The sequence below is a fragment of the Anarrhichthys ocellatus genome, unplaced genomic scaffold (genome assembly GCF_004355925.1).
Source record: "Anarrhichthys ocellatus isolate YVR2014 unplaced genomic scaffold, GSC_Weel_1.0 scaffold28, whole genome shotgun sequence".
NCBI classification, from domain to species: domain Eukaryota; kingdom Metazoa; phylum Chordata; class Actinopteri; order Perciformes; family Anarhichadidae; genus Anarrhichthys; species Anarrhichthys ocellatus.
The window spans coordinates 5369799-5396303 of record NW_022280058.1 but is presented as its reverse complement, the minus strand read 5'-3'; the positions used below and the strand labels follow the sequence as shown (position 1 = coordinate 5396303).

Sequence of the window (26505 nt, the reverse complement as noted above, 5' to 3'; positions counted from 1 at the left end):
CTTTGACTGACGTTAATATTCATAGATGTTAATATTCTTCATTTCATGTGGAGTCATAAATGAAATTGTTGATGGTTTGCTAGATCTCGTTAATAAAGGGAGGAAAGGGTTATTCATTGCTTTTTTTTAGTTCGACCAAAATAATTAAGCCAGTTTTAAGTACTTTTAGTATACATGTCTTCCCATAACATAGTTGCTTCACAAGGGTATTTAATTTAATTTCAGCATATGATGCTGTATGTCCTTTGTTTCCCTCTGTCAGTGACCATCTTACTAATTTGCTAAGACCAGCAGCACCTTCTCCTCATGCCAGTACATCTTTTAATAACTCTATTAATCTAATCGTCCACTAATTGGTCAAGATAGCCTTTTCCCTTGTGATTTTTATCATAGAGCAATTAAGAGCCGGGTAAAACCTGCTGAAATCAGTGTCTTGTTAAAATGGCTTGATTGACACATTGTTTTGGGGCTCTGCATTTTTTTCTACATTATGGAGAACGGTGTCTTTTCAAGCTGCTCTAATCAAATTAAATATAACAGAATTTGAATACAATTGCGATGACAAAGTGCCAGTGATTGATAAATCTTTAATATAAAAATTGTACAAGAATTCTGATACAAATTACAAGAGGTATTTGGACAAAATATGAATAAAATTCCATTTACATCCCAAAACCCTTATGCATTTTATGCAAAAACCATAGACAGTTATAATACAGAAACAAATACAAGAAAGGCAAAAAAAAAAGAAAGAAAAGAAAGAAACAAGAGTCTTTTAAAAAGAGGACCATTTTTTCCGTCCTATCTGCAAATGGGAAACACCTGTTTAGGTACATACAGTATTCATGAGGCTTCCAAATCACCATTTTGACGCAAGCTCCTCTGCTCTGTTCATTCTTTGCAGTGCGACAATGTAGCCATGCAACGCTGTCGAGTGCCAGTGCCTTAACACAGGCTTTTTAAGACGCAAATGCATTGTATACACAAAAACACAAGTGAAAACATAAATCAAAATTCACTAGGTCTTCAAGCTTATTTATACTATAAGACTATAAAATATAATTGGCACAATGGAAAACATTAAATGAATTCATTCTCGATATTTCACAGGTTCCAGTTCAAATTATTGAGGGTATGTTTTTTTTTAGAACATTTCACATGAGACTGAAGCATCTATACAAATATGTGTATTTTTCTTCTATCTGCATATTTCTTATGATGTCCCATCAAACATTTGAATCCCGCTTTGTTCCATGAGCTACATTAACTGGACAGTTTGCATGCGGGGTCACCTCTCATCCTCTCCGCTTACACCTATATTGTACTCACTCCATCCGTGACATGAACAAAACGGACCGTGATTAACAGGTCAGCTGCTTCAGCCGTTTTGCCATCCACGTCTCCCACTGTGTGCCATGTAGAATTACAGAATAATTGATGCCTGACGCTCTGATCAAATATTAAAGATTCACTCCAGTGGTCTGGGCCAATGAGGCGCTCTGAGTGACGTGTTCTTGCGGATCCACAGCCCAGTCACTAGGTAGCAGAATGCACCTGGGCCCATGTGCTTGGAGAAGTGAGAAAGACAAAGATTGGATTGGGGGCTTTCTCAAAGGAGAGGGGGGGGGAGAATTGGTGGTCATTTCTCAGAGGAGAGGAGAGTATAGGGGAGAGGGGTGCAAATGTGAGGGGTGGCTCGATCGCTCTCCGTCAGGCAATCTAGACGAAGCTGGCGATGACTCCTGGGGAGTCCTGGCCCTGCTGCTCTCTTGCTCTCTCCTCTCCCTGTGTACCTCTCTTTCTCCCCTGCCTTGTTTAGTGACTGCCGCAAGGCTCCAGCCAGACCACTTTCTAAGCCCGATCCCTTTCCACAGTCTCTCCCTTCTCTCTCTCTCTCTCTCTCTCTCTCTCTCTCTCTCTCTCTCTCTTGCCGTCAGTCTCCCCGTCTCCCAGAGGTTCGCATGTGTTCTCAGCTCTGTTTTCAGCCTTTTTGCAGCTCTTGAGCTCTGCTGGCATCACCAACACCATGCAGGACTCGTAAGGAGCCCGTAGGAGGTGGGCGAAGGGGGCTGTAATCTCTTCTATGGTATTCAGTTTTCAGCCTAGCACACACAAGTACACAGACAGAGGTCGTGCACAGCTCGTGCACAGCTGTTACTTGAGAAATGGACAGCAAGGAACAGAACATAAAGAGTGTGAAAAGCTGAGTCTGAAAAACTTTTCTCAAATCAAGAAAGGCATTGAAGCTGAGGTTAATAGGGCAGAGCACACTTACATTAAGATAGCATTTGATATGTCAGGTACGAGTCCAAATCAAAAAGCTTGCTGGCTTTTTTTATTAGATTTTCTTAATCAAACAGTGTCCTCTCTAGGTAAAACGTCTCCAATAATTATCGGTTGGATATTTAAATTGAAATAATAATAAAAAAAGCATTAGACTTTCCATTCCTGACTCAGCGCTAGCTCACATCATTCTTCATAATAGAATATTAGCTTTCTCTGTAGTGGCAGATGTTAATGCAAGAGTTTCATTTCCTGTGGCGAGAATATTCCTCTGCCCCCATCTCCTCCACCGCTAGAGGTTAACAAGTCATCTTGTTCTTGTCATCTTTCTGGCCCGTAAGTAGGAAGCATGTGTGAGTGTGCGCCACTCTCCTCTGTGTGCACGTGTGTTTGTATGGTTGTGTGTTAGAGAGACAGCTGTCAGCAGGGTTCCCGGAGTAGCACTTTTTTTTTTTTTTTTTTTCTGCCAGAGCGAGGGCCGGGGGGATTGAATGAATGAATGAGGCAGCAAGCGCCTCAGTGAAACCCACTCCTGGGAGAAGGCAGGGGTTCCTGTACTCAATTTTCCCTTCACTTGGGATAAACAGGCAATTACCCATCCCTTTTTCCTACGCCGTGGCCGTCCGGTGAACTTAAGCATACACTATTAGTGTGTGTCCCTGTAGGACCTGCGCTGTGGGGTGTGGAGGTGGTAAGTGAGTGGCGGGTTGAAGAAATGGGTAAGGCGGTTGTTAAATGACTGCCCTCTGACAGACAAAGAGAAAAACAGAGCGAGAGAAAGGAATTGAATTTAATTATCAGTGACCCTGAATAAGAATAAGCACACATAGAAAAGGAATAGATGAATTGGATTCAACTAAAATGAATGGGTCAAATTTAATTGTTCAGAGCCCACAATGTCGTTCCTTCTTATTCTCTTTCTGTCTGTGTCACAGTCTTGTCAGCAACCTTGGAGCCTGGCAGTGTAACGAAGTGACAAGTGAGTTATTAGACAGAAGAAGCTGGAATGGCAGGGACGCCTCCAGGTAACGGAGAAGCAGCACAATTTTAATGATCGTTGCTGTCATCCTTTCCTCCCTAGTCAGCCTTCCACCTCCGCAACCTTTCCATCAGCCTCAGCTCTCTGTCTCGCTCCCTTTATCTCTGAGAAGAGAGGACTGAAAACTGCATGTGTCATAAAGGTGGAGTCTTAAAAAAATAAAGACATGAAATATTACACTAGAATAGGTCATGTCTATATTGCAAAATGGCTTAAGTATGAAATAAATGGAACTCAACACTGTTATGGATGTAAGGTGTTGTGAAGACTGTACAGCACACCACATAACACTGCATATTCTTCCCTCTGTGTGTAGCACCAGTCAAGTGAGAGAAGATCTCCCTGTATAGTAACACAACGCATTGCTAATACATTGATAAACAAGTCAAACTGAGGAACAATCTCTATTTTTTTGTCTTTTTACAAAAAATATTCTTATACTGGACAAAAACATCTCCATGAAGATACATCACCCACCAATAAATACCCCTTCCCTTGGCTACTTTGCCCAGTTACTGGAAATAGTTGTACCGTAAGACAGTCATGGACATGTTCAAAATGTCTGCAAACAACAGCCAGAAAAATGGCAACATTTTTCAAAGAGTACATTTGTAGCCGACACTCAGCAATGGCAAACGATACCGAAAATATTACAGCAAAAGATTTAAGACTGAAGTGCATCATATTAATCCAATGGGGCATGATTTAAGTACACGGTGTCACACTGAAAGAGCTTTTCTTAAGCACTTTTGTTTTTGGTCACAGTTGAATGACTATTTTCATCTTTTTTCTCTTTTATCTCTTGTTTTTTTCCAATCTATGGGACAGTCATATTTCATTAAGATGCCTTTTGTGAGAACAAACATGAGTTCTTGCATTGATGACTTTGTTTGACAATGTCACAATAATGCTATGCTTTACACAGATTTCCCCACTAAACCTCCTGAAGTAATAATCGTGTTCATAACTGGCAACCGTCCACAAATTAAACAAAAAGAGGAGGAGAGACTTTATCAATAATTGACTCCTTTGTGAAACAGCAGTTTATGTTCAGTCATACTTTGTTTTGAGGCAAGAGACTTTGGAGACGCTTTCTGAATACGTTGTTTAGCGGGGTGGGCAGATCTCAGCTTTTGTTCAGGGAGGCAAGACGTTTTCTGTTGTGAAACTGTGTTTGAAACTGAGCACGTGCAAAAAGAAACTGGCACAATTATGTTGAAGGTATTATCATTTACCTTGGCACTGTAGCCATCAATGACCCCGAATAACACCTAAACTCACCATTGCAAAAGTCCTCATTATAATAATATTACACATCCCCTTGTATAGATGCAAAGTGCAAAAACTGAATTTGTATACTAAAGCTCATAAACATAACAGACAAAAAAAAAAAATAGAAATACAGAGAATGATATCAGTGTAGGAGCCTAAAAAAGCATGCCGGCAACCTCTGAATATCTAACAAGTAGATAAAACAAGTCACATGATATTCTTTTTTTTCCTAGGACTCAGTTTAAATGTGTCTTTGGAGCTAACATAAATGAGTCAAGCTAGTAAGATGCTACCTCTTTCTTGCCTATAGCTGGAAGTATTGTACTGGACTGTAACATAAAACCATAACGAGAGAGAAAAAAGAAGCAAACAACCATCAACACAACTCTTTTACACCAAAAGCCTCTTGGGGACATTATTTACAAATGAAGCTGTCATGCTTTTTGTAACGGGTTCATTTAAAAGCTATCATTACACAAATACAACAAGAAGATTTTCTTATTTTTTTTTTTTTTCAATACTATCATTTCTGCAGGCAAAGTCACAAATAAGAGTTTGAATAGATTCTTTGGAGTTTGACATAAAAACAAAGTGGGGAGAAGTCTGAAAGGAAAGATGGAGGAGTTTATGAAAAAAAAAAAAACGACTGGAGTTTTGTTATAAAGCAAACTCCATGCGCAAGAGCGTCTTCCTGTTCCTCCAAAGAAGGAAAAGTCAAAAGTCACGATAATAAACTGTATTTAGAGTCGATGAATTTTATAGAGGGATATAGAAATGTCTTGCGATGACTTACAGAGGACGGGCAGGAGGCATACAGGCATTTAGCTTGTATTTGATGGCCCTGGGCTGGGATAGAAAGCTAATTTGAGGAGGAATAAGGATGAGGAATGAAGGGAGGAGTGGGCCGACTGACAGCAGGGTCGAGTAGCAAGTCATTATTTAGTCTATCATTGTAGAGAAGGGCATGTTTTTATGGAGGTTGGGGTTCTGAGAGTGTCGGTTACGGCTGCGCACAGAGCTGAACACCATGTTGCAACCGGGGATTTTACACTTGTGCATCTCGCGCAGGTGCACAGTCTTGTAGTGCACACGCAGGGTTCCTTTGTTGCTGTACATTTTATGGCAGATGTTGCAAAGGATCCCACTGCTACCACCGTTACTGCCCCCGGTGGACGAAAAGAGGAATGGTGAAGAGGAAGGTACCAACACCTCACCATGTCCTTCACCTCTTAGTTCTCCAGTCTCATCCCGATGCCTTCCTTCAGCCTGCCCCTCGGCATGCTGGGAGCAGTCCTCCCCCTCGCTGTTGCCCTCCTCCTCCTCCTCTTCTCCCTCCTCCTCCAAGTCATCCAATAGCATGCCTTCGTCGCTGCCCTCATCTGACTCATGTGAGGAGTGGACACTGCTGCTGGATTGAACACTGGATGTGGTGCTCAGGTCCAACACCATGTAGTCGTCTGGCTGGCCCCGGGAGAAGCCGTTGGTGTGGTGGTTTTTAAGGTTATGGTTGAGAGGGTGGTGGGGATACTCACTGCTCATCAGGGAACGGGCATTGTGGTTCAGGCCAGTGGGCCGGAGGCTGGCGCCTCCGATGCCCATCCCGGCATATGGGTCCAAGCCCATGTGGTGCCCGGCGTAGATCTTGGCCAGTAACTCGGCTCGCAGGTCCTTGGGCAGTGGCGGGAGTTGGGGGTCCAGGACAATGTCGTCCAGCTCTTTGGTCAGCAGTTTGCGGTGCAGGTTGATGTTGGAGCTGTGCCTGTGGGGAGACATAGTTGTAAATCAAAAGGCTCAAGTGTATGAGGAATTAAGATTACCTCTCAAATACCAAATAGCCACATTGTTAAAATTCATGTATTTGTACTTCCATATTGTAAACTTATCTTAATTCTGTGAAGTGGTACCAGGTTACAAAGATTAAATATTTAAGAACCACTAGATATTATTGTTACTAATGTGTACACACAGACAGTCACACAGAAACAGAAATTCATCCTGCAGTTCTCCTCGGAAAAAGATTGCACAGAGAGCGAGCATCCTGCTAGTGTTTACCGCTGTCAGCATGTCTGCACTGCACAGCCCTCAAATCCAATAGACTCTGACTCAATTAAATACTCCACCATATTGAATGGGAGTTTATCAATTGATTCGAGCTGTGGTAATGTGATAATCGAGGGGAACTGGATAGCATATTAGCACTAGGCCCTGACAGCATTATCGCATTCATTCCCTATTGGAGGTGGCTTAATCGAGCACCTCAATGAACATGTCTTTATGTAGCCCTGGATTTAATTAAGATGGCCATTTTTCCCAAACACAAGGCTAACTGTATCACACAATGTACTACAGCTGATAAAAGAAACTAAGTAACAAGTGCCATGCTTAAGCCAAAATACAATTAGTGAGAATTTCAGTTAGCAAACAAAGCCATGCTACAAGATGCAGGTGAAATGCGCTTACAAGATCTGAGTCGATGCCTTTTTCGCTCTAATTTCGCAGTTACCAAGTCAGACTGAGAAAAAGGGGACCCACTGCACACATGTCACGAAAAAAACTGCATAACACAGAAACAAAACATAAGCAGCTAATTACCTGCGTCAGGTATGACATACACAAGGCCCATTCCTCTCATATCGGGTAAGCACTTACATCAAATAAGAAAATAAATATGCAAACACTCAGTTCCTTTAATGTGAGGGGTTTCCATGCAGGGAGGGCACGACTGTGTAAAACAAATTCAAAAAAAAATTCAAAAGAAAACGGTCATCCTGAGCAGGATGGGCAAAAATGGAGTCACAATGGATAGTAGAGCTTACCAGCAGTGGCAGGGTTGATGCAGTCAAAAAGGGTCCCTTTCCTTTAATTATTTACTTCCCTATCCGACATTGTCCTGCAAGAGGTAGAAATACATTCATTTGAGGGACCCTTTTCTGTGAACCAGGCAACCAGGAACCCGTCCACTCAAGCATCGTCAGCATTGAGGAGAAAGAGCGTGGCAAATCGATTGGCCGTGGCTGTCACTGCATGTGTGTGTGTGTGTGTGTGTGTGTGTGTGTGTATGCACATGCATGAATGTCTGTGTGTGTGTGTGTGTGTGAAAAACAGAAAATATACTACTTCCATGCAGGACTTCGATCAAAAAGACTTCATAAATCCTTTGTTCTTTTTTGTCCTTTGATAGTACAGTTGAACCCATGTGGTGTTAACTTATGGCTATAATATGGGAGTCATGATTCAATGTCTGTGGCGCTGTATCCCGGCCTTGTCAAACACATGTGTGGACGCTTGGCCATGAGAGGTCAGAGTGTTTTGAAATAGTCTGAAATATACTGTAGTCAGTGATCAGTATGTAAGGAAATGGGCACAATTTCTGCAGGGATACCAAACAGGCTTTAACATGAAGAGGGGCCACAGATTTGCTCAGTTAAGCCTGAAGCTCAGGATGCTGTTGATGATGCTCAGGTAGGCAGGTCCTTTGCAACATGTCTCCATCTCTATAACAACACCTTCTCACTGCTAATAAGCTCTAAGTTAACCATGTCTATCTCAGTTTTAGATATTATAGTTAAACATGCTAAATATCATGCAGTAAGTAGTCTGCGCTATAGCCATCTTAAATACTCAGAAATGCACACCATATTCAGAATATTACAACAATTTCTATATAAATAATATTCACATTTACTACATTTTTATTCTACTATACAGGTATATGAAAATAAAAAAAATGGAAGAAAAAGGCATTTTATGATATATCATTTGTAACCATTTGGAAATGATTTAATCTCAAGAGATGAAGAGGAGAAGAAGAGCCCAGTTTATGATTATTTGCATCAACATTATTATTTAGCTCCTGTGTTGACAATGCCTCCTTGCCCTGAAAATCAAAATAAGTCAGCTGAATCCACACACAGTGGGCATAATGCACTTATCCCATCATTTATCAGATTTAGACTGTATGCCCCATTTCCCACTCCCCTCCACCTCCATCACTACACTTCTGCACGCTGTATCCTTCCTCCCCCAAACCCAACTCCTGAGTGCCCCCCCCCCTCCATCTCCACCTCCCTGTTGGCCAGTAATGTGGCTGGCAAACCAATTTGACAGTCTCATCTTTGCCCAAAAGATGGGGGAGGCCTCCAGAGAGCCCATTTTTGACTGTGCAGAGGAGGTAGAGCGAGAGTGTGTCCCTCCCAACCGGCGTTAATCATCTTTAGGTTCGTCTGATGGCCCTTGCCCTTGTTTTTGTGTCTGTGTGTGTCTGTGTTTTCTAAATGACTCATAATGTGTAAATGAGATGGAAAGCTGAGTGGTGTTAAACTGACACGAGTGGTTCTTTGTCTTTCCCGTCATTTGGGGTGTGTTATGAGGTTTTAGGTATAAGTGGGAGGACAAGAGTTTTAGTAACATTTATCACTCTCTGTCATTGTTATATCTGCTTTGCATTGTTTCAGTGTGTTCAACAGCATGGGCTACAAACAATGATTTGAAATGACTGCATAGACATTAAATATGCATTAAACATAACATGAAAAACATTTTCATGTACTAGATTTTGATTAATTATGTTATTTATCTAAGAATAAAATAATTCCTCTTATTCTTTTCTGATCTGGGGTGCGTGGATTTTGCTTACATATTCTCTCTATGAGCAGCGTGCCCTTTGTTTATAAGAGACAAACAGAGAGCTAATTGTGACGCAGTAGAGCCGGGCCCACATGCCGTAAGGGGACCGAGGGAGGGGGAGGGAGACAGAGAGAGGAAGGAGAGGGGAGGAAAGAGACTCTCCAACGTAATTAACCTTCACTCTCTCTGCAGTGGCCCATGCAGGGACCATGGGCTGCGCACTTCTGCACCATGGGAATGTGGAAGAAGCTACGCGCTGTGGCGACATAGGAGGAAGTTTAACTGTTGGAGGGAAGGTTAAAAAAGAGAAGCAGGACCAGCAGATGAAAATGAGATAAGTAAGGCAAGTTTTGCCAAAGGTTTAAAAAGTATGAATCACAAGGCCAATAATGGTTATGATTGCTGTTACGCGCGTCTATCCAGCAGTTAATCATGCAGCTTCCTCAACACTTCTGCCGACGCTGCTCGCTCCCCACAATAAATATGCAATCATTTACCACCGGGCAGCAGGCAGCCTGGAGGCTGAGAGAAAGCACCCCACCGTAAAACCACACATACCCACATTCTCTTATGTTGGTCTCCGTTTTACACTCAAAACACAACCATTACATGCTTGCTCAAGGGCACATTTAATCCTTTATCCTTTCCTGCATTCCTCCGTGTGTGTATGTACAGTATGCATGTAAACTAATGTGTGCATTCGTGTGAAATCATAAAGTCTTCTAAATAGGGCAGGTATCCAAAGTGAACGAACACTAGTGATACTTTGTTTCCGTGGCAGCACATTCATAGTGTGTCCTACTCTGACAATGTCATTGGCTCTTGGTTGTTTTTCTCAGTAGATCAAATGACCTCTCCTCCTTTTTCTTCTTTACTTTGATACGAGAGCTTTTGATGCTGCTGTCTGATGGTGTGTTTACGTGCCTTTGGCTTTTCACTCGGTCAATGGGCTAATCAGTTATGCTGAGGTACTTGGACTTCCCTGTTGCTGGATGTCAACAGCTCTGTTTGGGAGGAATTGAGAAGAGGAAGCCAGGCAGGGTTGCATATTAAAATACTGCTTTAGCATATATTATTGATCTGCAAAAACAACGACAAATAACCACAGGGTTACCTTCCTCATATTAAATGTGGTGATTTTTGCAATGGTTATTTTTTATTTTTTAAAGAGGATTACTTTGTGCTAAGTATTAAGTGTTCCATTCCTTTGTGTCTGAGGTGAACAACCGGACAGAGCTGCTTATTTATAATTTCTGAAAAACACTGTTTTCAAAAAAACAATGGAGTTTGACTTATCTAATTTAATGCACATTCTCAACATTATTTTGTCCAAATATCTTCATTCATGCAGTGTGATCTAATGTGCACTTATGAAAACCTCTAAATTATATTCCTGTTTTATTGCCACCATTACACTCAAACATACATTATCTCATTAGAGGATTATCCAGGGACAGATTTGATGCGAGCCCGGTTTGTGTATTGACTCGTCTCAAAGCTCCAGGATTCCTCTAGCTTTGTAATGCCCTTCTTTCTGCTTTTTTGCTCCCTGTTTGAACCAGTGGCAAAGTAATATGTCCCATATGTTAGCAGGAATTTATCCCCCACAGAAAAAGTATGGAAACAATAATGTGTTTCGGTGTCACCCACCCAGAGCTATATTGTACACCCCCGGCCTTAAAGATGCTTCATGTTTTAAGCAATTGTCCCTCTTAGCTACAAAGTGGTCTCTATCGCCCATATGTTCTTCCACTTTATGTGTTTGAATTGCATTTACATGCTGGTGTTTTATCACGGAGTCAAACTGTCACACACACACACACACACACACACACACAGACACACAAACATCCAGGTTGACACAGGAAGAGAGTGAGTGTACGAAGAGTTCACGTTGAGATGTTTTTTTCTGTGTAGTATGGTCTAGTCTCTAAACTCTCTGTGTCCGTCTAAATCCCTCCACTCACCCCTGGATATGATACCAAACGCCTGGCTGCATATTTGTGAAAATGCACCTCCCCCCACCATCCTTTCCCCCTCTTCTTTTCTGATGATTATTTATATTTTTGCTGTTGTCATTTATTAGAGTTTCCAGGAGTCATGACAGCCGATTCCGGGATGAAGGGACAATGTTACATAACTGACCAAAAAAGCAGTACAGCTGTGGGAATTTAACTGTCAAGCACCAATACAATTCTGATCAATATCTGCTGATTACCAATGGAGCTAGATTCAGAAGTTGTTTTTTTCCAGTTTACAAAACTACTATCTGCCATTGGAATACTTCCTCATGTTAAATTTCCCTATAATGTACCGTGAAGCTCTCATCTTTCTCAGCTTTTTTAAAAGTCAGTAAAGGACATTAATAATCCAACAACTCTTTGACAGCATTAAGAGAATAATTACAAAGAGATAAGGTTTAGAGGAGCGCAAATAGTTTTCTCTGTTATCCGTTTTTACGTGTGTGTGTTTGCATCTGCATGTGTGTATGTGCATACACATGTTACACAGCAGGTCGGTCAAGCCTCAGGCATTCTTTATTCCTAAAGCCTTGTCAAAAGAAGGGAGCTAACAAACTGGTGTCAGTACACCACACTGAGGCAATGCATGCTATAATAACCCTTCCTGTCATCTCGCTGCTGTCGGCACAGTTGCGTCAGGTGAGCAGCAGGGTTTCACCTTCACTAATGCTATACCTTGTCTCCTGTTCTGCTCCCCCTGTTCCTCTCCCACATCCATTCAAATAGAGTCTCTGAATCACCTGCTTTCCTTTACATGCTGTTAATGAACAAACCGGGGTAGGAACAGATGCCACCGAAAAAGCATGTAATGAAATGCTTGGGGTGGAAAAGGAGCAGTTTGGGCGGATGATGGGGGGGCAGAGATAGTGTGTGGGTGAGACAAAACATACCAAGGGAAAATATAAAGCTCCCTCTGGGAAGATTTGTTTCCCAATTGGAAGCAAGCAGTATGTTGAATTTGTCCCCTTCCTTATATCGTTACAAGACGTTACAAGATAAATCTTTTTTAAATTTTTTTTATTTGTTTTCCATTCCCCTGATGAAAACAGATTGAGTAAGGTTGTTATATGAAACAACTAAGTTATATTAAAAAGATGAAAGAAGTGTGAGCATGAGAGGTGTTTGAAATTGTAAAGGATATTATTGATGTCTATGTAAAGGATTGAGAAATTCTGCTCATTAACCATGTCTGGATGTTGGCCAATACAACACTTAAAAGTGCTCCCGTGATGCAAAAACCCCAGTGGTTTGTAATCCCCTAAGGAGCATGTGCTTGCCCAGGGCACTAGTGATGTTATGTACTTCCAGCATGTGTTATGGCATCAACCTGCTGCCACTTCTGCTACATGTATATTCTGCAGAGTGAGTGTGTGGGACTGATATGTGCTAACAAGCCCAGGTGAATATAGCTAGCCTCACCTCATAATGCGCTAATAAATGCAGTGGTTTGACAGACTGCTGTCTATGTTAATATATGCGCCTCCACCTCTCTATCACAAGGTGAGGTAGTGAGGGCAGGTAAACAACACACTGCAGCTACAAGGTTGATGGGTACAGCCTAGTGCTTGTTTAAATGTGTGTGTATGTGTTTTTAATCCTGACACCCTACTCTTCTGAACTCTGACTTGACAAGGAGCAGATGTCCCTGAAAGATTTTTTTAGTGTTGCCTTAGGTAACAGATGTTAAGTGATAGCCTATCCAGGTAAATGTCATACAGTACTGAAATACTGCAGCTAAATCTTTTTAACATGAAATGAAAAGTCACAGCTCTCACGAAAATGCTAATATCTGTTGATGACTTTTATGAAACCATTATATCCCTATAAAATAAACGTATATTCTGTAGATTCATAAAGTGCTTTCAATTATAATAGATGATCAATATTGAATTAAGCATTTCCATTGAACCTACCTGCGATTGCATTAAAATAAAATTGTTAAAGTTCTTACACTAACCTGTCTCGGCTCCGCCGGGAAGGGAAGGCAGCATTGCAGCCAGCCACAGTGCACACATGCATCTCTTTGAGGTGCACATTCTTGTAGTGTAGTTTCATGCTATAGGAACTCTTGAAGTTCTTCTTACACACATAGCAGATCTTGGGGTCAGGACTTGAGCATGGGTCTCCCTCTGGTGATTGAGAGGAAGGGAATTTGGGTGGGCTGGCACCGTAGCCCATTGAAGAGATGAAGCTCTCATGTAGAGCAGCCATGCTTGCAGCAGCAGCAGCCGCCGCCATTCCTCCATTATAGAGTCCATACTGGCCCATGCAGAACATGTCGTAAGTAGGATCGTTGAGTTCTTCCTTGATCCTGATAGGGGGCTGATGAGGGGAGGGTGAGGAATGACCCTTGCCTTCCATTTCCTTTCTCAATTGGGCTTCTTCACAACCCTCATCGTCTTGTTCCTTGTTCAGACACCTTCCACTCCTACTGTGTTTTTGCTGTTCTTCCACATCTATCAGCTCATCACGATAGAACATCTTGGAATCAGAGGTTTCAGATTCGTTCTCAAAGTCTCTTTCATGGTCCTGATCCTCAGAGGTGAAGCTGCCCATACAACGAAGCTCGCCAGAGCCTTGAAGATCATTTCCACCCCTGCTTTCACTACCAGTCCCTTCCCTGCATTCATCTTCACTCTGTCTCATCATTCCTCTCAGAGCTAGGCCGGGGCTCATCTCATCCTGGGAAGGGGATTGTTGCTCACTACCACCACTGTGGTTTCCAGTACCACTGCCACTGTTGTTGTTGCTGTTACAGTTACCGTTCATTTTGACATTGTTATGTAGAAGCGTTGAGTGATGGTGGTGATTATGGTGGATGTCATCGTCATCATCATCTTTGTCATCGTATTCATCCGCCACATCAATCACTTCTTTCTCGATCTTCACTGGCATGCTCGATTTACGGGGCTTCTTTTTGGGCGTGGGTTCACTGTTGCCAGTGTTGAGGTCGTGATTGGCTCTATGTGTATGCAAGCGGTGGGACATGGGTCCTACCTCTGACATATGAACATTATTGTGTGAAGCCCCTGCAGCAGCCAAGAGATGTTGTTGTTGGTCCATCAGGGTGGTACTGTTGGTGGTTATGGGCAGGATGGGGCTGGTGGGCAGTGACACTGGAGGACTGACAAGGTCCGCTGGGGACAGTAGTGTACGGTAGAACGGGGGCACTGGCTGGACAGGATGCACTGACTTCAAGGAGGGGAAAAGCAGTGGGCTTTGCAGGGGTGACTGAAGCATAGGGTCTATCGGTGGGGTTGTGAAGCCCAGTGGTGGCCTTCCAGGGCTGGTGAGGGTATAGCCACCATTCTTGGTGCTTGAGATGACAGGTGTACCAGAGGTTGAACGGATGAGGTCCTTGTCACGGTTATTGCGCAGCATGGGCATGTGCAACCGTGGATTGGGATTAGCACTGTGGCGGTTGCGGCTGCGTAGTGAGCTGAAGACCATATTGCAGCCATCAATGGTGCAACGGTGTTTGATCTTCAAGTGTACAGCATTATAATGTATCTTAAGAGTGCCTTTATCATAAAAGGTCTTGCCACAAGAATTGCAGCACACACGACCCTTGCGTGAGGTGGATCCCATGCGACGCATGCGATGCATCTTGGAGGAAAAGGAAGCATGGGAGATGCTTTTTGAATGCTCGTCCTTCACGAAATGGTGGTGGACTTGGTGGTGGACTTGGTGGTCACTCAAACTGTTGGATTGCTGAGGTTGATTTTGGGACTGCTGTTGGCCCTGCTGCTGGAGCTGTGTCTGCTGTTGCTGCTGCTGTTGAGCCTGCTGGGTGGAAGGGGTTGGTGATATGGGTGATGCCCTGTGGTTGGGCTCTGTTTTGGGTTCAATGTTGTTCATGGCTCCCATGGCTCCACGACTAGGGCTCTGGCCTGTGCGGAAGGGTGACAGGGACACTTCTGACTCACTGGTGTCCACCTGTTCACCTTGGTTTGGCAGGCTGGGCTCCCGGAGCCGGAGAGAAGACTGCTCCATAGGCAGGGAATTGGGGGGCAAGCCGAGCATGGGGGCAGAGACTGGGTTGATGTATTGGAAGGGCAGGAGGAAGGCTAAGCTGTTGGGGATATTCTCAAAATGGTGAATGCTGGATGGGCTGCTGGTTTCCAGTTGTGTCAGAATCCCTGGGCTGCGGGACCTGTTGTTGCTTTCAATAAATGTCCTAATCCCGGAGTCTGTTTTGGAGGAGGGAACTGTAACTGCCTGACCTTCCTTCTCCTGAATGGCCATCAGTTCTACAATGGACTTGGTCTCTCCAAAGCGCAGAAACTGCTGTAGGGTAATGATCTCTTCTTCTCGGGACATGATGGTCCAGCGGTCCAGCACCTTGCCTGCAGCATCCTAGAGGCCCCAGAAGAGACAAGAGAGAAGACAAAATGCAAACCATTATTGATTGTGAATAATCAGTTCGGTCAAAGGAAAAAATAGAGCAAGGGTTAGTATTTAAGGGCAAGCTCCTCTGCACATGAAATTCAGATGCTCCTGGAGTGACAAGTAACAGAGCTTTGTCGAAAAACAACTTTTTTTTCTAGAAATCAACCCTGAGAATGTGATCATTAATGACAGATGATGACAGTAGGCAAGAGTCTAAAGCAAATAAATCGAAAGCACTGAGGTTGGGTGATTAGCAGCTCTCTGTGACTTGCAACATTGTGGGGAGACTGACAAAACAGCTTTGTAAAAGATGTGAACTCTTGCTATGACTCCCTCTGTACACAAACTGCACCTAGGGATAAACAAATTGTGTGAGCAAGAGAAGATATGGTAGAAATAATAGCATAATTAATGCAAGCCAGTAATCGCGCCTTGGTTGGCAGGCATTTTTCCTCAGTGTGTTCTCTATTTCTAAGGCAGTGAAATGCTTGAGGGAGGATGGGACTGCTACACTATGTATCAGGGAATGGCTTTGGACATTTAAACAGTAAAAACTCATGGTTAAGCTTGGGTTTGCCTATGCCTTGACAGTTGTCATTGAGCCTGTGTTCCTTTCATTTGACAGGCTGCATATTTACAGTATCATGCTTGTATAGTACTGAGGTCTAAAGGATCAATATGTTAATGAGGTTTGACAGATGCAAAACCGTAAATAATGTCATATTTAAGGTAATGTCATAATAATGTAATTCATTCATTTTAAGACAGTGTCAACTGATTATACATTTTCAGTTGACAGTGGCTACCAATGAAAAACGGCACATATGTGAACTTACAAACATTAACAATAGATCATTTCTAGACCATTTCTAATAACTCTTGGATTTTCTAGTTCCTGTATTTTGGAGGCTTAGGAATGGTGAGAAGTAAGTTTCCATCATGAGAGACCACAACAATTCCGCTGGGACTCAACGTTATTCCAAATAAAGCACTTTACTTTGTTGGTGTCGTTTGGAGATGTGTATTAATCATTGAAAAAAAAGAAACTTAGACTCCTTGCAAATGTGCACATTGTCAAACATCAAGAGATGGCAAGGGTTTCAGGTAAAAGAATATTGTCACATCCTGAGAATTTAGTTTGTGTTTGAACTACCATGTTTGACCCAGTGCATTACTTTCTCTTGTATGAACCCACATTACTTCATGCTTTATAGCACTGAGCACAAAATGCTTAACAAAATTGTCCCCTTACAGTAACTGCTGCTGTTGTATAAGATTCTATAATATGGATGTTTGCGTGAACAAGATAGAAATCTTGCGAAAGCGAGACAGAGAGACATAGAGTAAACACAGGTTCCCGGGGAACCAGGCTCAGTGACATCAAGGGAATAACGCAAGCGATGACAATTAGTCACAGTGGAAATGGTAACATTTCATATGTGCTCCTAGCTACTGGCATCTATAAAAGATAAATGGCAACTCTGGTGTGGAGTAAAAAGCTGTAAAAACCAACATCACAAAGCACAAAGGGTCTGTAAGGAGAAAACAGAAGATAAATGTTTAAAGAGAGGCAGTGAAAGAGAGATAGTACAGGAGAGACACAGAGAAAGAAGAGCAGAAAAACACTGTTTTCATATCATGCCCTCACATATACTGGAGAAATAGATTCTTCTGAGACGAAACATCAATAGTCACTGGGGTGTTTGTTCTTAAATATACATTAAAAAACATTTTACACTTTCATTCTGTGTGCGCTCTGGAGTTTTTGCCTGGAGGTATGACTTTAAATTCTAGCCTGGGCACTATTATTTTATACTGCATGGCCATCTGGGCATTAGTACTTCCATTCGATTTAATTGAAACAAAAAAAAATGAAAGCAGATTAGAAAGCGAATCTTTAAATAGTTCCACAACCAGAGCATTTCTTTAGAAAAATTCTTAAGAAAAGTCTTTTAATGTTTTCTAGTGACAAAAAAAAAAGATTAATTTGTGAGTGAGTGAGTGTAATACATAAATATAAACTCAATTTTAATGGTAGTTGCTTTAATAAATGTGAGGGATTAGTCTCAAGCTATAAGTGAGGTTCTGAAGATAAACTACAAAGCTTTGCAAGCTTATACACATCAACAAGATCGCTTGACCAAAATCTCTCTCCAACCCACATGCCGTTATCCAGCCCTGTCTCAATCACTGACTGAATCAAACAGGGTTCAGACATTTATTTTATCCCCTGCTAGTCCTAACCTGTGCCTCATGAAGTCAAACAAAAGCCAAAACACAGTGACACAGGCCAAACTGCAACCTATTAGTGTTAGGAAGGGCCAGCCAGCTGTCAGAACAGGTCAGCAGTTCTGCTATGCACTGGACCCTGTCTGAGAGGAGGCTATCCAAGCACTCCTAGTTCACTGGTCAATTGAGTTTTGGAGACGTTTGGGCCAGGCTTGGAGCACAGAGTCAAGACGTATTCAAAAAATAATCAAGAAAAGGATGTGAGATGACAAACTTGATTACGGTTCAGTTCATTTGGAAACAACTACTTTTTCTTAAAATCATGCAGCACCTCATCAAAGATACACATATCTAGTAGCAATGTCAAATTCAAGGCAAAAAAATGTGTTGATACATTTGCAGACAAACACCCTTTAGTCCTTACTACAGTACGTCTCACAACTTCCCTTTCCTGCATTAGCGTTGTGATGCTGTGAGAGAAACAAATATGCCATTAGAAGCACTTTTACAAGTAGGCACTCATCTTCCAATTAGCTTAATGTGGCCCTCTTTCCCCTATATTTTCCAAGCGTGCCCCACCTCTTCTTGTACACTCCCTCCAGTAAAATCTCATTAATCCAACCCTCCCCCATCTCCCCCAGTGCTATGACATATTAGTCTGTCATTATGCATCCCAGAGTCCTTTAAACAATACAGCTAAACCTCTGTTTGCCAGGTTAATGACTATTAGCCAATAATTACAGCAGAGAGACGATGGAGTACCCACTTTATCTGGTGGACAGCCTGCTGCTGTTAGTTTATTTTCTTCCTGCATCCATGTCTCTCAGAATTAATCTAGCACCGGCTGTATTTATTCATCTCTCTGCCGCTGCGATGAATTCTTAATTCATGGCTGTCTCTAATACTGTGATCCTGGATGTTGTGTAGTGGGTGTGTGTAGTGGGGTATCCGCCTTGCAAATTGCTGACAATGAGGATGAGCAAATGATGGCCTTGTCATGGGCCAGGGCACCACTGTCAGTTAAAACAAATCAGGCAATTATGCAATTAGTACTGTGGGTTATGCGCTGGGCTTAAGAGCCGGGGTGTGCAGCGTTGTTAGGTTGCATGGTGTGCATTAGGGATTAACAGCTTAACATGTATATGCTTTTCACTAATCATCACCTATCATACTCAATGATATGTATGTATGTATTTAGAAAGTAGTGGAGAAAAATGCCATGCTAGGCACACACTTAAAAAGATAGTAGCTATAAATACATCTTCAATAGATCAAGTGGGAGATCTCTGACCCTCACAGAGCTTGTGTCATATAACGCCTCTGATATTTACATTTGCATGTTAACATGTGTATAGTCTGTGTATGGTGATGCTACACTGGTTATACATTAACATAAGGGCAACTGGAACGATCATAAGACAGTATCACTTGCAATAGGATGGATCGGTTCTCACAATGGCAAAGTGAACCATGGGAACCACATTGATTCACCAATCACCTTTCAGTGAATGCGATCTCCACCAAGCCTCCAGGGAATCCCCATTGATCCCCAGTCCGGCTTTCAGATCCAGTTCCTTAAAAAAAACTGCTCTATCCCTGTGTTCGCCACTTCAAGGGAGGTTAAGCAGGAGTTCCTTGTGATCTGAGAAGGTCTTGAACCTTGGTGCTTCCTTTTCCATATTCTGTTTCTCTCCCCACCCCATCTCGGGCTGTATGAATAATGTAGAGGATCTAGTGGCGAGGGGTGCCATGGGGGAGGGGTTCACGCAAAGCCCACTGCCTGAAGCCATCACATCAGAGGGCAACAGCTCCCAAGACACAGGCTGCTCCCCCATTGGCTCCTCAGTGGTAGGTCAGAGGTCATGTGTGAACAACCAGCTCTACTTCTTCCCCTCTGATGGACCACAGGGAAATCAGTAGCTACGTCCAGATGCGGGTGGAGGACATTTGTAAGAATCATAGAGGTTGAAATTTGCACTCTGTGATCATGTTAAATTCCTCCTTTATGCTCTGCACATCAAAAGAATGTGTTGCTTTTGGATGTGACCTTGTGTACACCTTAGAGGTTTGATGTTTTCTAAACTACAGAAACATTGACTTGTAGCAAGATGAAAAATGTACTGTACATGGGCTGTCTGCTGTGGTACAAGATGACACTAATATATAACTTACAAGGCAACTGTAAAAACATTTGATCCTGTCATCAAAGACAGACAGAGCAGTATCCCTTTGGACCGATCAGACACAATCATGTCACCTTGTGGCATGCTTATTACAGGGACAGGCATTTTTACAGTTCCGTTCTTAGTGAACTGCCCCTTACTTCTTTTAAATAATGTCTACAAAAAACCAACAGAAATCTATACGAGCTTACAATGTTGTGTGGTTTACAGCTGTCTTTCTAAACATCAGATTGCAAAAAATAGCAGCCAAACCTGTACGTCTGCAGACGGCATTGATGCCTTTCTGTATGTGGTCTGGTTTTATTAAGTGACAATTTGCAGTTACACAGTGGTGGGAAATGAGATACACCAGATCAAACGGCTCAAAATCATGTTAAAGTGTATTGCATTTTACAACCACTTATGTTCAACCTATGCAAGCAAGCTTCAGTAAATATGTCAAATGCAACTGTTTCAACCAGCTCATATTCCTGGTTAAAACTTGGAACTCTTCTATTCAAGTTAGATTCCTATTTTATCATTTTTTTCCAACCATACGAAGGGAATTGTCTTGGTCACTATTATGCTTATCAGAAAGGAGAGCTTCCTGGGATCCGGTGAGAGAAAATGTGGAGAAGCCACCGGGCTTATTTCACCAGGCCAGACACACTGATCAACCAACAGGCAGGTATACCCTGCCTTTCCCTCTCAACCTGATTTAACTAATGGCTTTGGTTAAAATTTCATGACTGTGTGTGTTAGTTGTTGCTAAGGGCAGGCTAATCGACTGGAGTGAGATTTATAGTGCAGTTACAGGCTGCGAGGATAGGAAGGGGGGTCGGGGGGCTTATTATAGAGGACCACAGACGGGTGAGTCACAATCTGGCACATCCCTGGTTCCAGGTGGCCTTTCGTAAACAGTTTCCGTTTCTTTTCCCACTGACTTGTCTTTTTTCATTATCTGTTTCTGAAAACAAACCCGTCATATTAAACAAAGGTCTCCTAACCTCTGATTCATCCACCCCTCTGACCTCAACCATCACCACCATTTTTTGTTTTAAAACTGTCCCTCGGCATCTTTAGAAAGTGAAAAGGACAGTCCTTTGGCCACAGACCAGCAGAGGTGCAGATGGGGCGGCACATGGAAGCCATTTTCAGGCCCCGGTTCGCTGCGGAGCAAAGTTGTCTGTTCTCTGAGTTCAGAACCTCTGAAGAGCCGCCTCGCAGCACTTACATTTGAGCAACGTCTGGGCCTGGACTGTTGTATTGATTCCCTGTCTCTTTTCACAAAGCATACACAATAATGTTGGCTGGCCTCACCCAACTGTGCTAAGGAACCGTAGCCGTGGTCGATGTGTAAAACTCATCGGACCTAGCACTGAGCTAGAGGGGATGCCTCAGAGAAGAGGGGTGGAGTGATAGAAGCGGCGAGGGAACGCCTGATGGTTCACATTAATTGAGGATGATTCGTGTGATCTGCTGGATCTGGATGCGGCAGCCAGGTCTGTCGTAGGCCTGGGAGACAGATGTGGGGGCCGCTGTGCTCCTCGAGGGCCAATGGAGAGCAGTGAGGCAGCTGAGAAATGGTCTGTCTGTCCAGTGTGTATGTGTGTGTGCTGGCGGACATGTGGAGGTGGCTGACAAGCTGCTTTTCTTTCTCTCGTAAATCGAATCTCCTTTGTCTTGATTACTATTTTGGCAGGAAACATAGCATTAACATGTGCCGACAATTTGCTCTTCCGCCACAGAGTCACTGTACATGTTCATAGTGTCTTGATGTATCAATAACTTCTGTTCCTCTATTGTGTTATACCTGCCCCTTATATTCCTATGCTAGTTGTGGGTGGCAAATCACAGTCTTTGATAAATAAAAAAGTAAAACTAGAACCTGATAAAAACTATGTATTTATTGCTAATGCAAACTTTACATGAGAGGCCCAGCTCATAAAAACAATATGCAACGCTTTGTTTTGGACTATACTGTGTATAAAGTCTTAAATAGTTGCAAACCCAATTGTATTTTTTTTTCTCCCAAAATGTTTCTATATTCTGGAATGTAGCAACAATCTCCACACAATCATAGTAATCCACACATCGCTCTCACGTCCCTGTGTTAAAGGAAATAGATGTGAATGGAAAATGGATTGTACCTCCCAAGTCATTTTGTTTTGGTCTGGCTGGGAACAGATAGAGGTGTCTGTAACACGCAGACACACTGCATTAGGGGAGCTTTTCAGTTTTCTCCTGTGCTTTTGCTACAGAGCATGCAGTAGGAAAGAGAATAAGCTAATGGACTCTTTACTTAATGTGATCAGAGCCATTATTGACATGCTGCCAGGAAGATGCAAGACCATTAACTGGAGCCTCTCTCTCTCTGGTACCTTTCCTCCACCCCGCTCCTTTCCCCAACAGTATTTCACTGCCAGACTGACTCACATATAGACGGAGGGCCACTAGGGGGTCTGGGTGCCCCGAAGGAGTCTGTGTCTGTCATGTTAACTAGGAATCTATGATACAAACTGTTTGGCGAATTGGCAATAAGTTGTTGCTCAGGACTGTAACTGTAAATCAGTCATTATGTGTAGTGTTAGCTGTTGTATCAGAAGTTACAGGAGGAAATCAGTGACTGCTGGACAAGTGCTCCATATTTGTATGTCCTGATGGTGCTGTTACCATGCAAATTCAACATATTGGATATAAATCTGCCTGTCTTATTCTTTTACATGCTGTCAGGTCAGTTTTTCCTGTTTCTTGTTACTTTGACCATTCTTTTCTAAAAAAATTAAATAAAGCTGTTTTGTTTTGAAAATCTGTATTTGAAATTTGAAAAAGTTTCTCACACCTTAGAGAGACATGAAATATAATATAAAATTCAAATAAATGTATAGGTGTATTGCAACAATTAAAAACAACCAAGCTACCAAATTAGTTAATTTGTTTTAGCAAGTCACTTTTTTATTTCTAGTTTCCAAAATTGTATCATAGTAAATGTAAATGTCAGCAACTGCAATTTAATATATAAAGGAACTTTTGAAAATCATTTTTAAAAAGTATTAAATGCGGCAATTCAGGTCAAAAGTAGTTATAAGAAGTACAATTATAAGCTGTAGATATAATTAGGCAAATGAATTAGACATTTTCAAATGTCTTTATGGGGTTTAATTGTGTGTTGTGTTCAAAAGTGTTATGTTATGATGAACAACACTAATAACAATATTGTAAGTGACACCAAGGCCGGGCTATTCATCAAAGAAGTGTGCATGAATATTGTAGTTTTATCAAAGTACACTAAGTGGGTAAACTGGTCCCAAATTACAAACAGTGCAGTATCTCTGTTTTTAAACTGCCTCAATGGAATTGTTGCCTGGCAAGTTGGCTCATTCATCTCGGAGGCAGAGGGTGCCGGTGTGGCTGCAGTGTAATTTACACTACTCCAACCTATGTGCCAGAGCACATCTATCCCTGTGGCCCAGGGGGCCAACATCGCCAGCGGGATGTTCGTGTTTATGTGTGCATGCATGAGCATGTATGTGCGTGTCTGCGATCATGTGGGTACAACAGGAAGTGGTGCTCAGGTCTCTCGAGGCATGGTTCCAGGTCCCTGGGCCTGTCTACTGTCATAAGTTCCAGAATGGTGATTACTTACTGCAAAAATAAACACCATTACCATCTGGTGCTGCCTCTCTGTACTGTAACTTATACACCGAGAAATGCTATAGACCATCAAAACACACAGTATTGAGAACAATAACAGAAAAAAAACGAAATCTGCACTGTAAAATTTGATTTGTATTCCTGTTCATTTTTGTGACACCTTTCAATTCTGAAGGCTTACAATGAAAGTAAAACACAGTTGGTTAAAAAAAACAACTTGATCTATATGAGGGAGCAAATAGTGAAGAACAAAAGGTTTACTGGGACGCATGGGGAGAAAGGTTGGATGATGGAGGTCATTCAAGACCGTTGAGGCCTTGCAGAGCCAGCAGATGTTTGATCCATCCACGGCACATCTGGTCCTCAACACACTCAATCCATTTCACTCGACTTCTCCTTTTTAGATTTTCATTGTTCCTCACGGTCCACTAACCTCCACATTCCCTTGCGGCCCACAAATATTCATTCACAATCATTCACACTGCCCACTTAGTCATTTTAACATATAGGCTTTTGTTTTTGCATGGTATAATTTGTAATTAATTTTTTAGATATTTGGCCCGTCATCAAACATCTGTATTTTTTTCCCCTTCTTCAAATGGATTATAAGTTGTAATTCTCAGCAAGGAACTCCAAACTCAGTGGCACAAGCCGGGGAGTGAAAGCTGTCATCCTCATTGTAGTGGGCCCTGGGAGGGTCATACAGCGCTTAACAGCTTCATTGTTTCTTTTATTGTTGGAAACATAGAGGGGTGTGGACTGCACAGGTTTTTGAATTCTGGATTGTGACGTGACGAGAGGACTGTCAACTCCCTGTAACTCTCCATGCAACTTCCTTTAATAAATGTCAACTCTATGACCCAGCGGCAAATCCCTGGCAGGCTGGGTGGCCGTGTCAGCAGGCCGGTGGGCCGCACAATGTCTGGGCTTGGCCTTGGTGACATGGGGGAAGTGGAGCGAACCCGCTGCTCTGTTTGTTCAGAGAAGGGATGTATGGCCACCTGGAGGCTCAGGTCCAGGATCACCAGACAAAAACATAACCCGCGTGCATGTCTTTCAGATGTTGGGACAGATCGCACAATACAATAGAATAGTGTTTGTAGGGGAATTTGTCTCAAAAATGTTTGTGTTAAGGAAATGCTTGCCCCGCATTTGAGTGCAAACTGAATGTGTTTGTGCTGTGTTAATAGCACTGTAGTCTTGTCCTGATTAAAGCCCATGTGTAATGCAATCCTCCTGTGTTTGGGTCTGGCCTAGTCTGGCTGTGTAGTGCAATGCTATTGATCCCTATCGCCTTGTGGTCTGCTGGGTTCCTGTCAGTAAACGCGATGAGCCGGAGCACCTTCCATTCCCCCTCTCTGCCCCATGTAGCACTACAAGCTAAACAGCCATCGCAGAAACTCAATACAGGCAGAGTGGGCCCGAGTCGTCAGCTAGCAGCAGTGCCCTGCAAACGTCCCTTGAGGCTCCAGCTAAGTCAATTTAGTGCCAGTGTAGCATCTCACCTCGTAGAGCTGTTGTCAGCCTAATATGTCGCGCTAATATGTCTCTCCATATGAATTACAAGGCTGTGAGAGGAACCCAGATGCAATAAGTATGGATTAGCTAATGTCCAGGTTCTGTCTGAGTCGTGTTAGGATGGAGGGGGAAGCTAACGATAGTAATAGCTTCTAACAGGGTGTCTGGCTGTGGCTTGGAGGTGATATGGGGGCGTACAGGCTTCAGGGACTTCTAAGGAGCTCTGGGAAATAAACTTCCCTCTCTGCCGCAGAAGAAAAGAGGAAGGGGTGAGGGAGATAACATTGAAAGAATGATTAGTGAAGAAGGAATGGAATGGAAAGAGTGTAAGGGGTTGTTAATGCTATTTTTTCTGACTATTGATCAAACTGGAGGGCTAAAGGTGTTTGGGTTAAAGGTCTTGAAACCCTTACCTTGTCTGCTGTTTGTCTGTGTGTTAATGTGTTAACCCATTGATTTGTATTGTACTTGTATAGTTGCCCTGTGTGTAGGCCAAAGCGCCTGACAGAGGACGAGTGGGATGTTAGCAGAGCTCGGAAAGAGAGGAAAACTAAAAGGTGGGAGAAGAGGTGAGCGTGTGGTCAAATGGGGGCGTAATTAGGAACCTTGTTTCCACTAAACTCTATATATTGATCAGAGATAATTCACATGCACCATATCTTCCCCTCAGCCAATGTGCCAAGGTGCTTTAATAATTCATGTTGCATTATAACTCTTGTGCATTGCTACCAAACACCCATTTACATGCACCTGTTTGTCTGATTTAAAACCACTTTTAAGCATTCATTGTATTTCTCCTACGTCTGGGTAAAATAGTATTGAAAACGCTTTTAATTGATAGCTGATAACTAGGAATGCTGGGAAATGTCTCATCCAAGTCACTACCCTGCCTGCATTGTTCTCTGAAAGGAACTTCATTTTCCTGTTTTTGAAGAATATGAAGATTTAGTAGGCGAGAGTAGCTGTGTTTTGTGTAGTTTGGAATCGTCCTGATATACTGTCATCTTCTTAAAATGTATGTTTTTTTAAGTGCTAGACTTTAGGCCAACTAAAAATAATTGGAAATGTTGGATATTTTAGATGACTCGGTCGCAAGTTGAAAAACTGCAGCCTCTTTTTTTTTTTTTTTCTACCAGTGGGACCACAGAATGTGTCACATGAGTAGTAAACATTTTTTTCAGACAGTCATACACTCAACAAAGACCATATGCTGTTTTTCTCTAATAAATGAACACACACACACACACACACACACACACACACACACACACACACACACACACACACACACACACACACACACACACACACA

At 42.5% G+C, this 26505-nt stretch overlaps 1 protein-coding gene across 4 annotated transcripts in view; it reads right to left on the bottom strand.

The window, feature by feature from the left end:
• Nucleotides 1-2585: 2585 nt before the first annotated feature.
• The window catches only part of bnc2 (basonuclin zinc finger protein 2), a 154198-nt gene continuing 130278 nt past the window's right edge, over nt 2586-26505 (bottom strand). For 3 of the 4 annotated variants that reach the window (XM_031863110.1, XM_031863111.1, XM_031863112.1), the window contains 2 exons: nt 13199-15597; nt 2586-6353 (listed from right to left, as the gene is read on the bottom strand). In XM_031863110.1, the coding sequence (XP_031718970.1) occupies nt 5534-6353; nt 13199-15597 (3219 nt within the window). In that variant the 3' untranslated portion in view covers nt 2586-5533. Of the gene's footprint in view, nt 6354-7410; nt 7485-13198; nt 15598-26505 lie in introns of all 4 variants that reach the window. The other variant, XM_031863114.1, reaches the window with a different exon arrangement.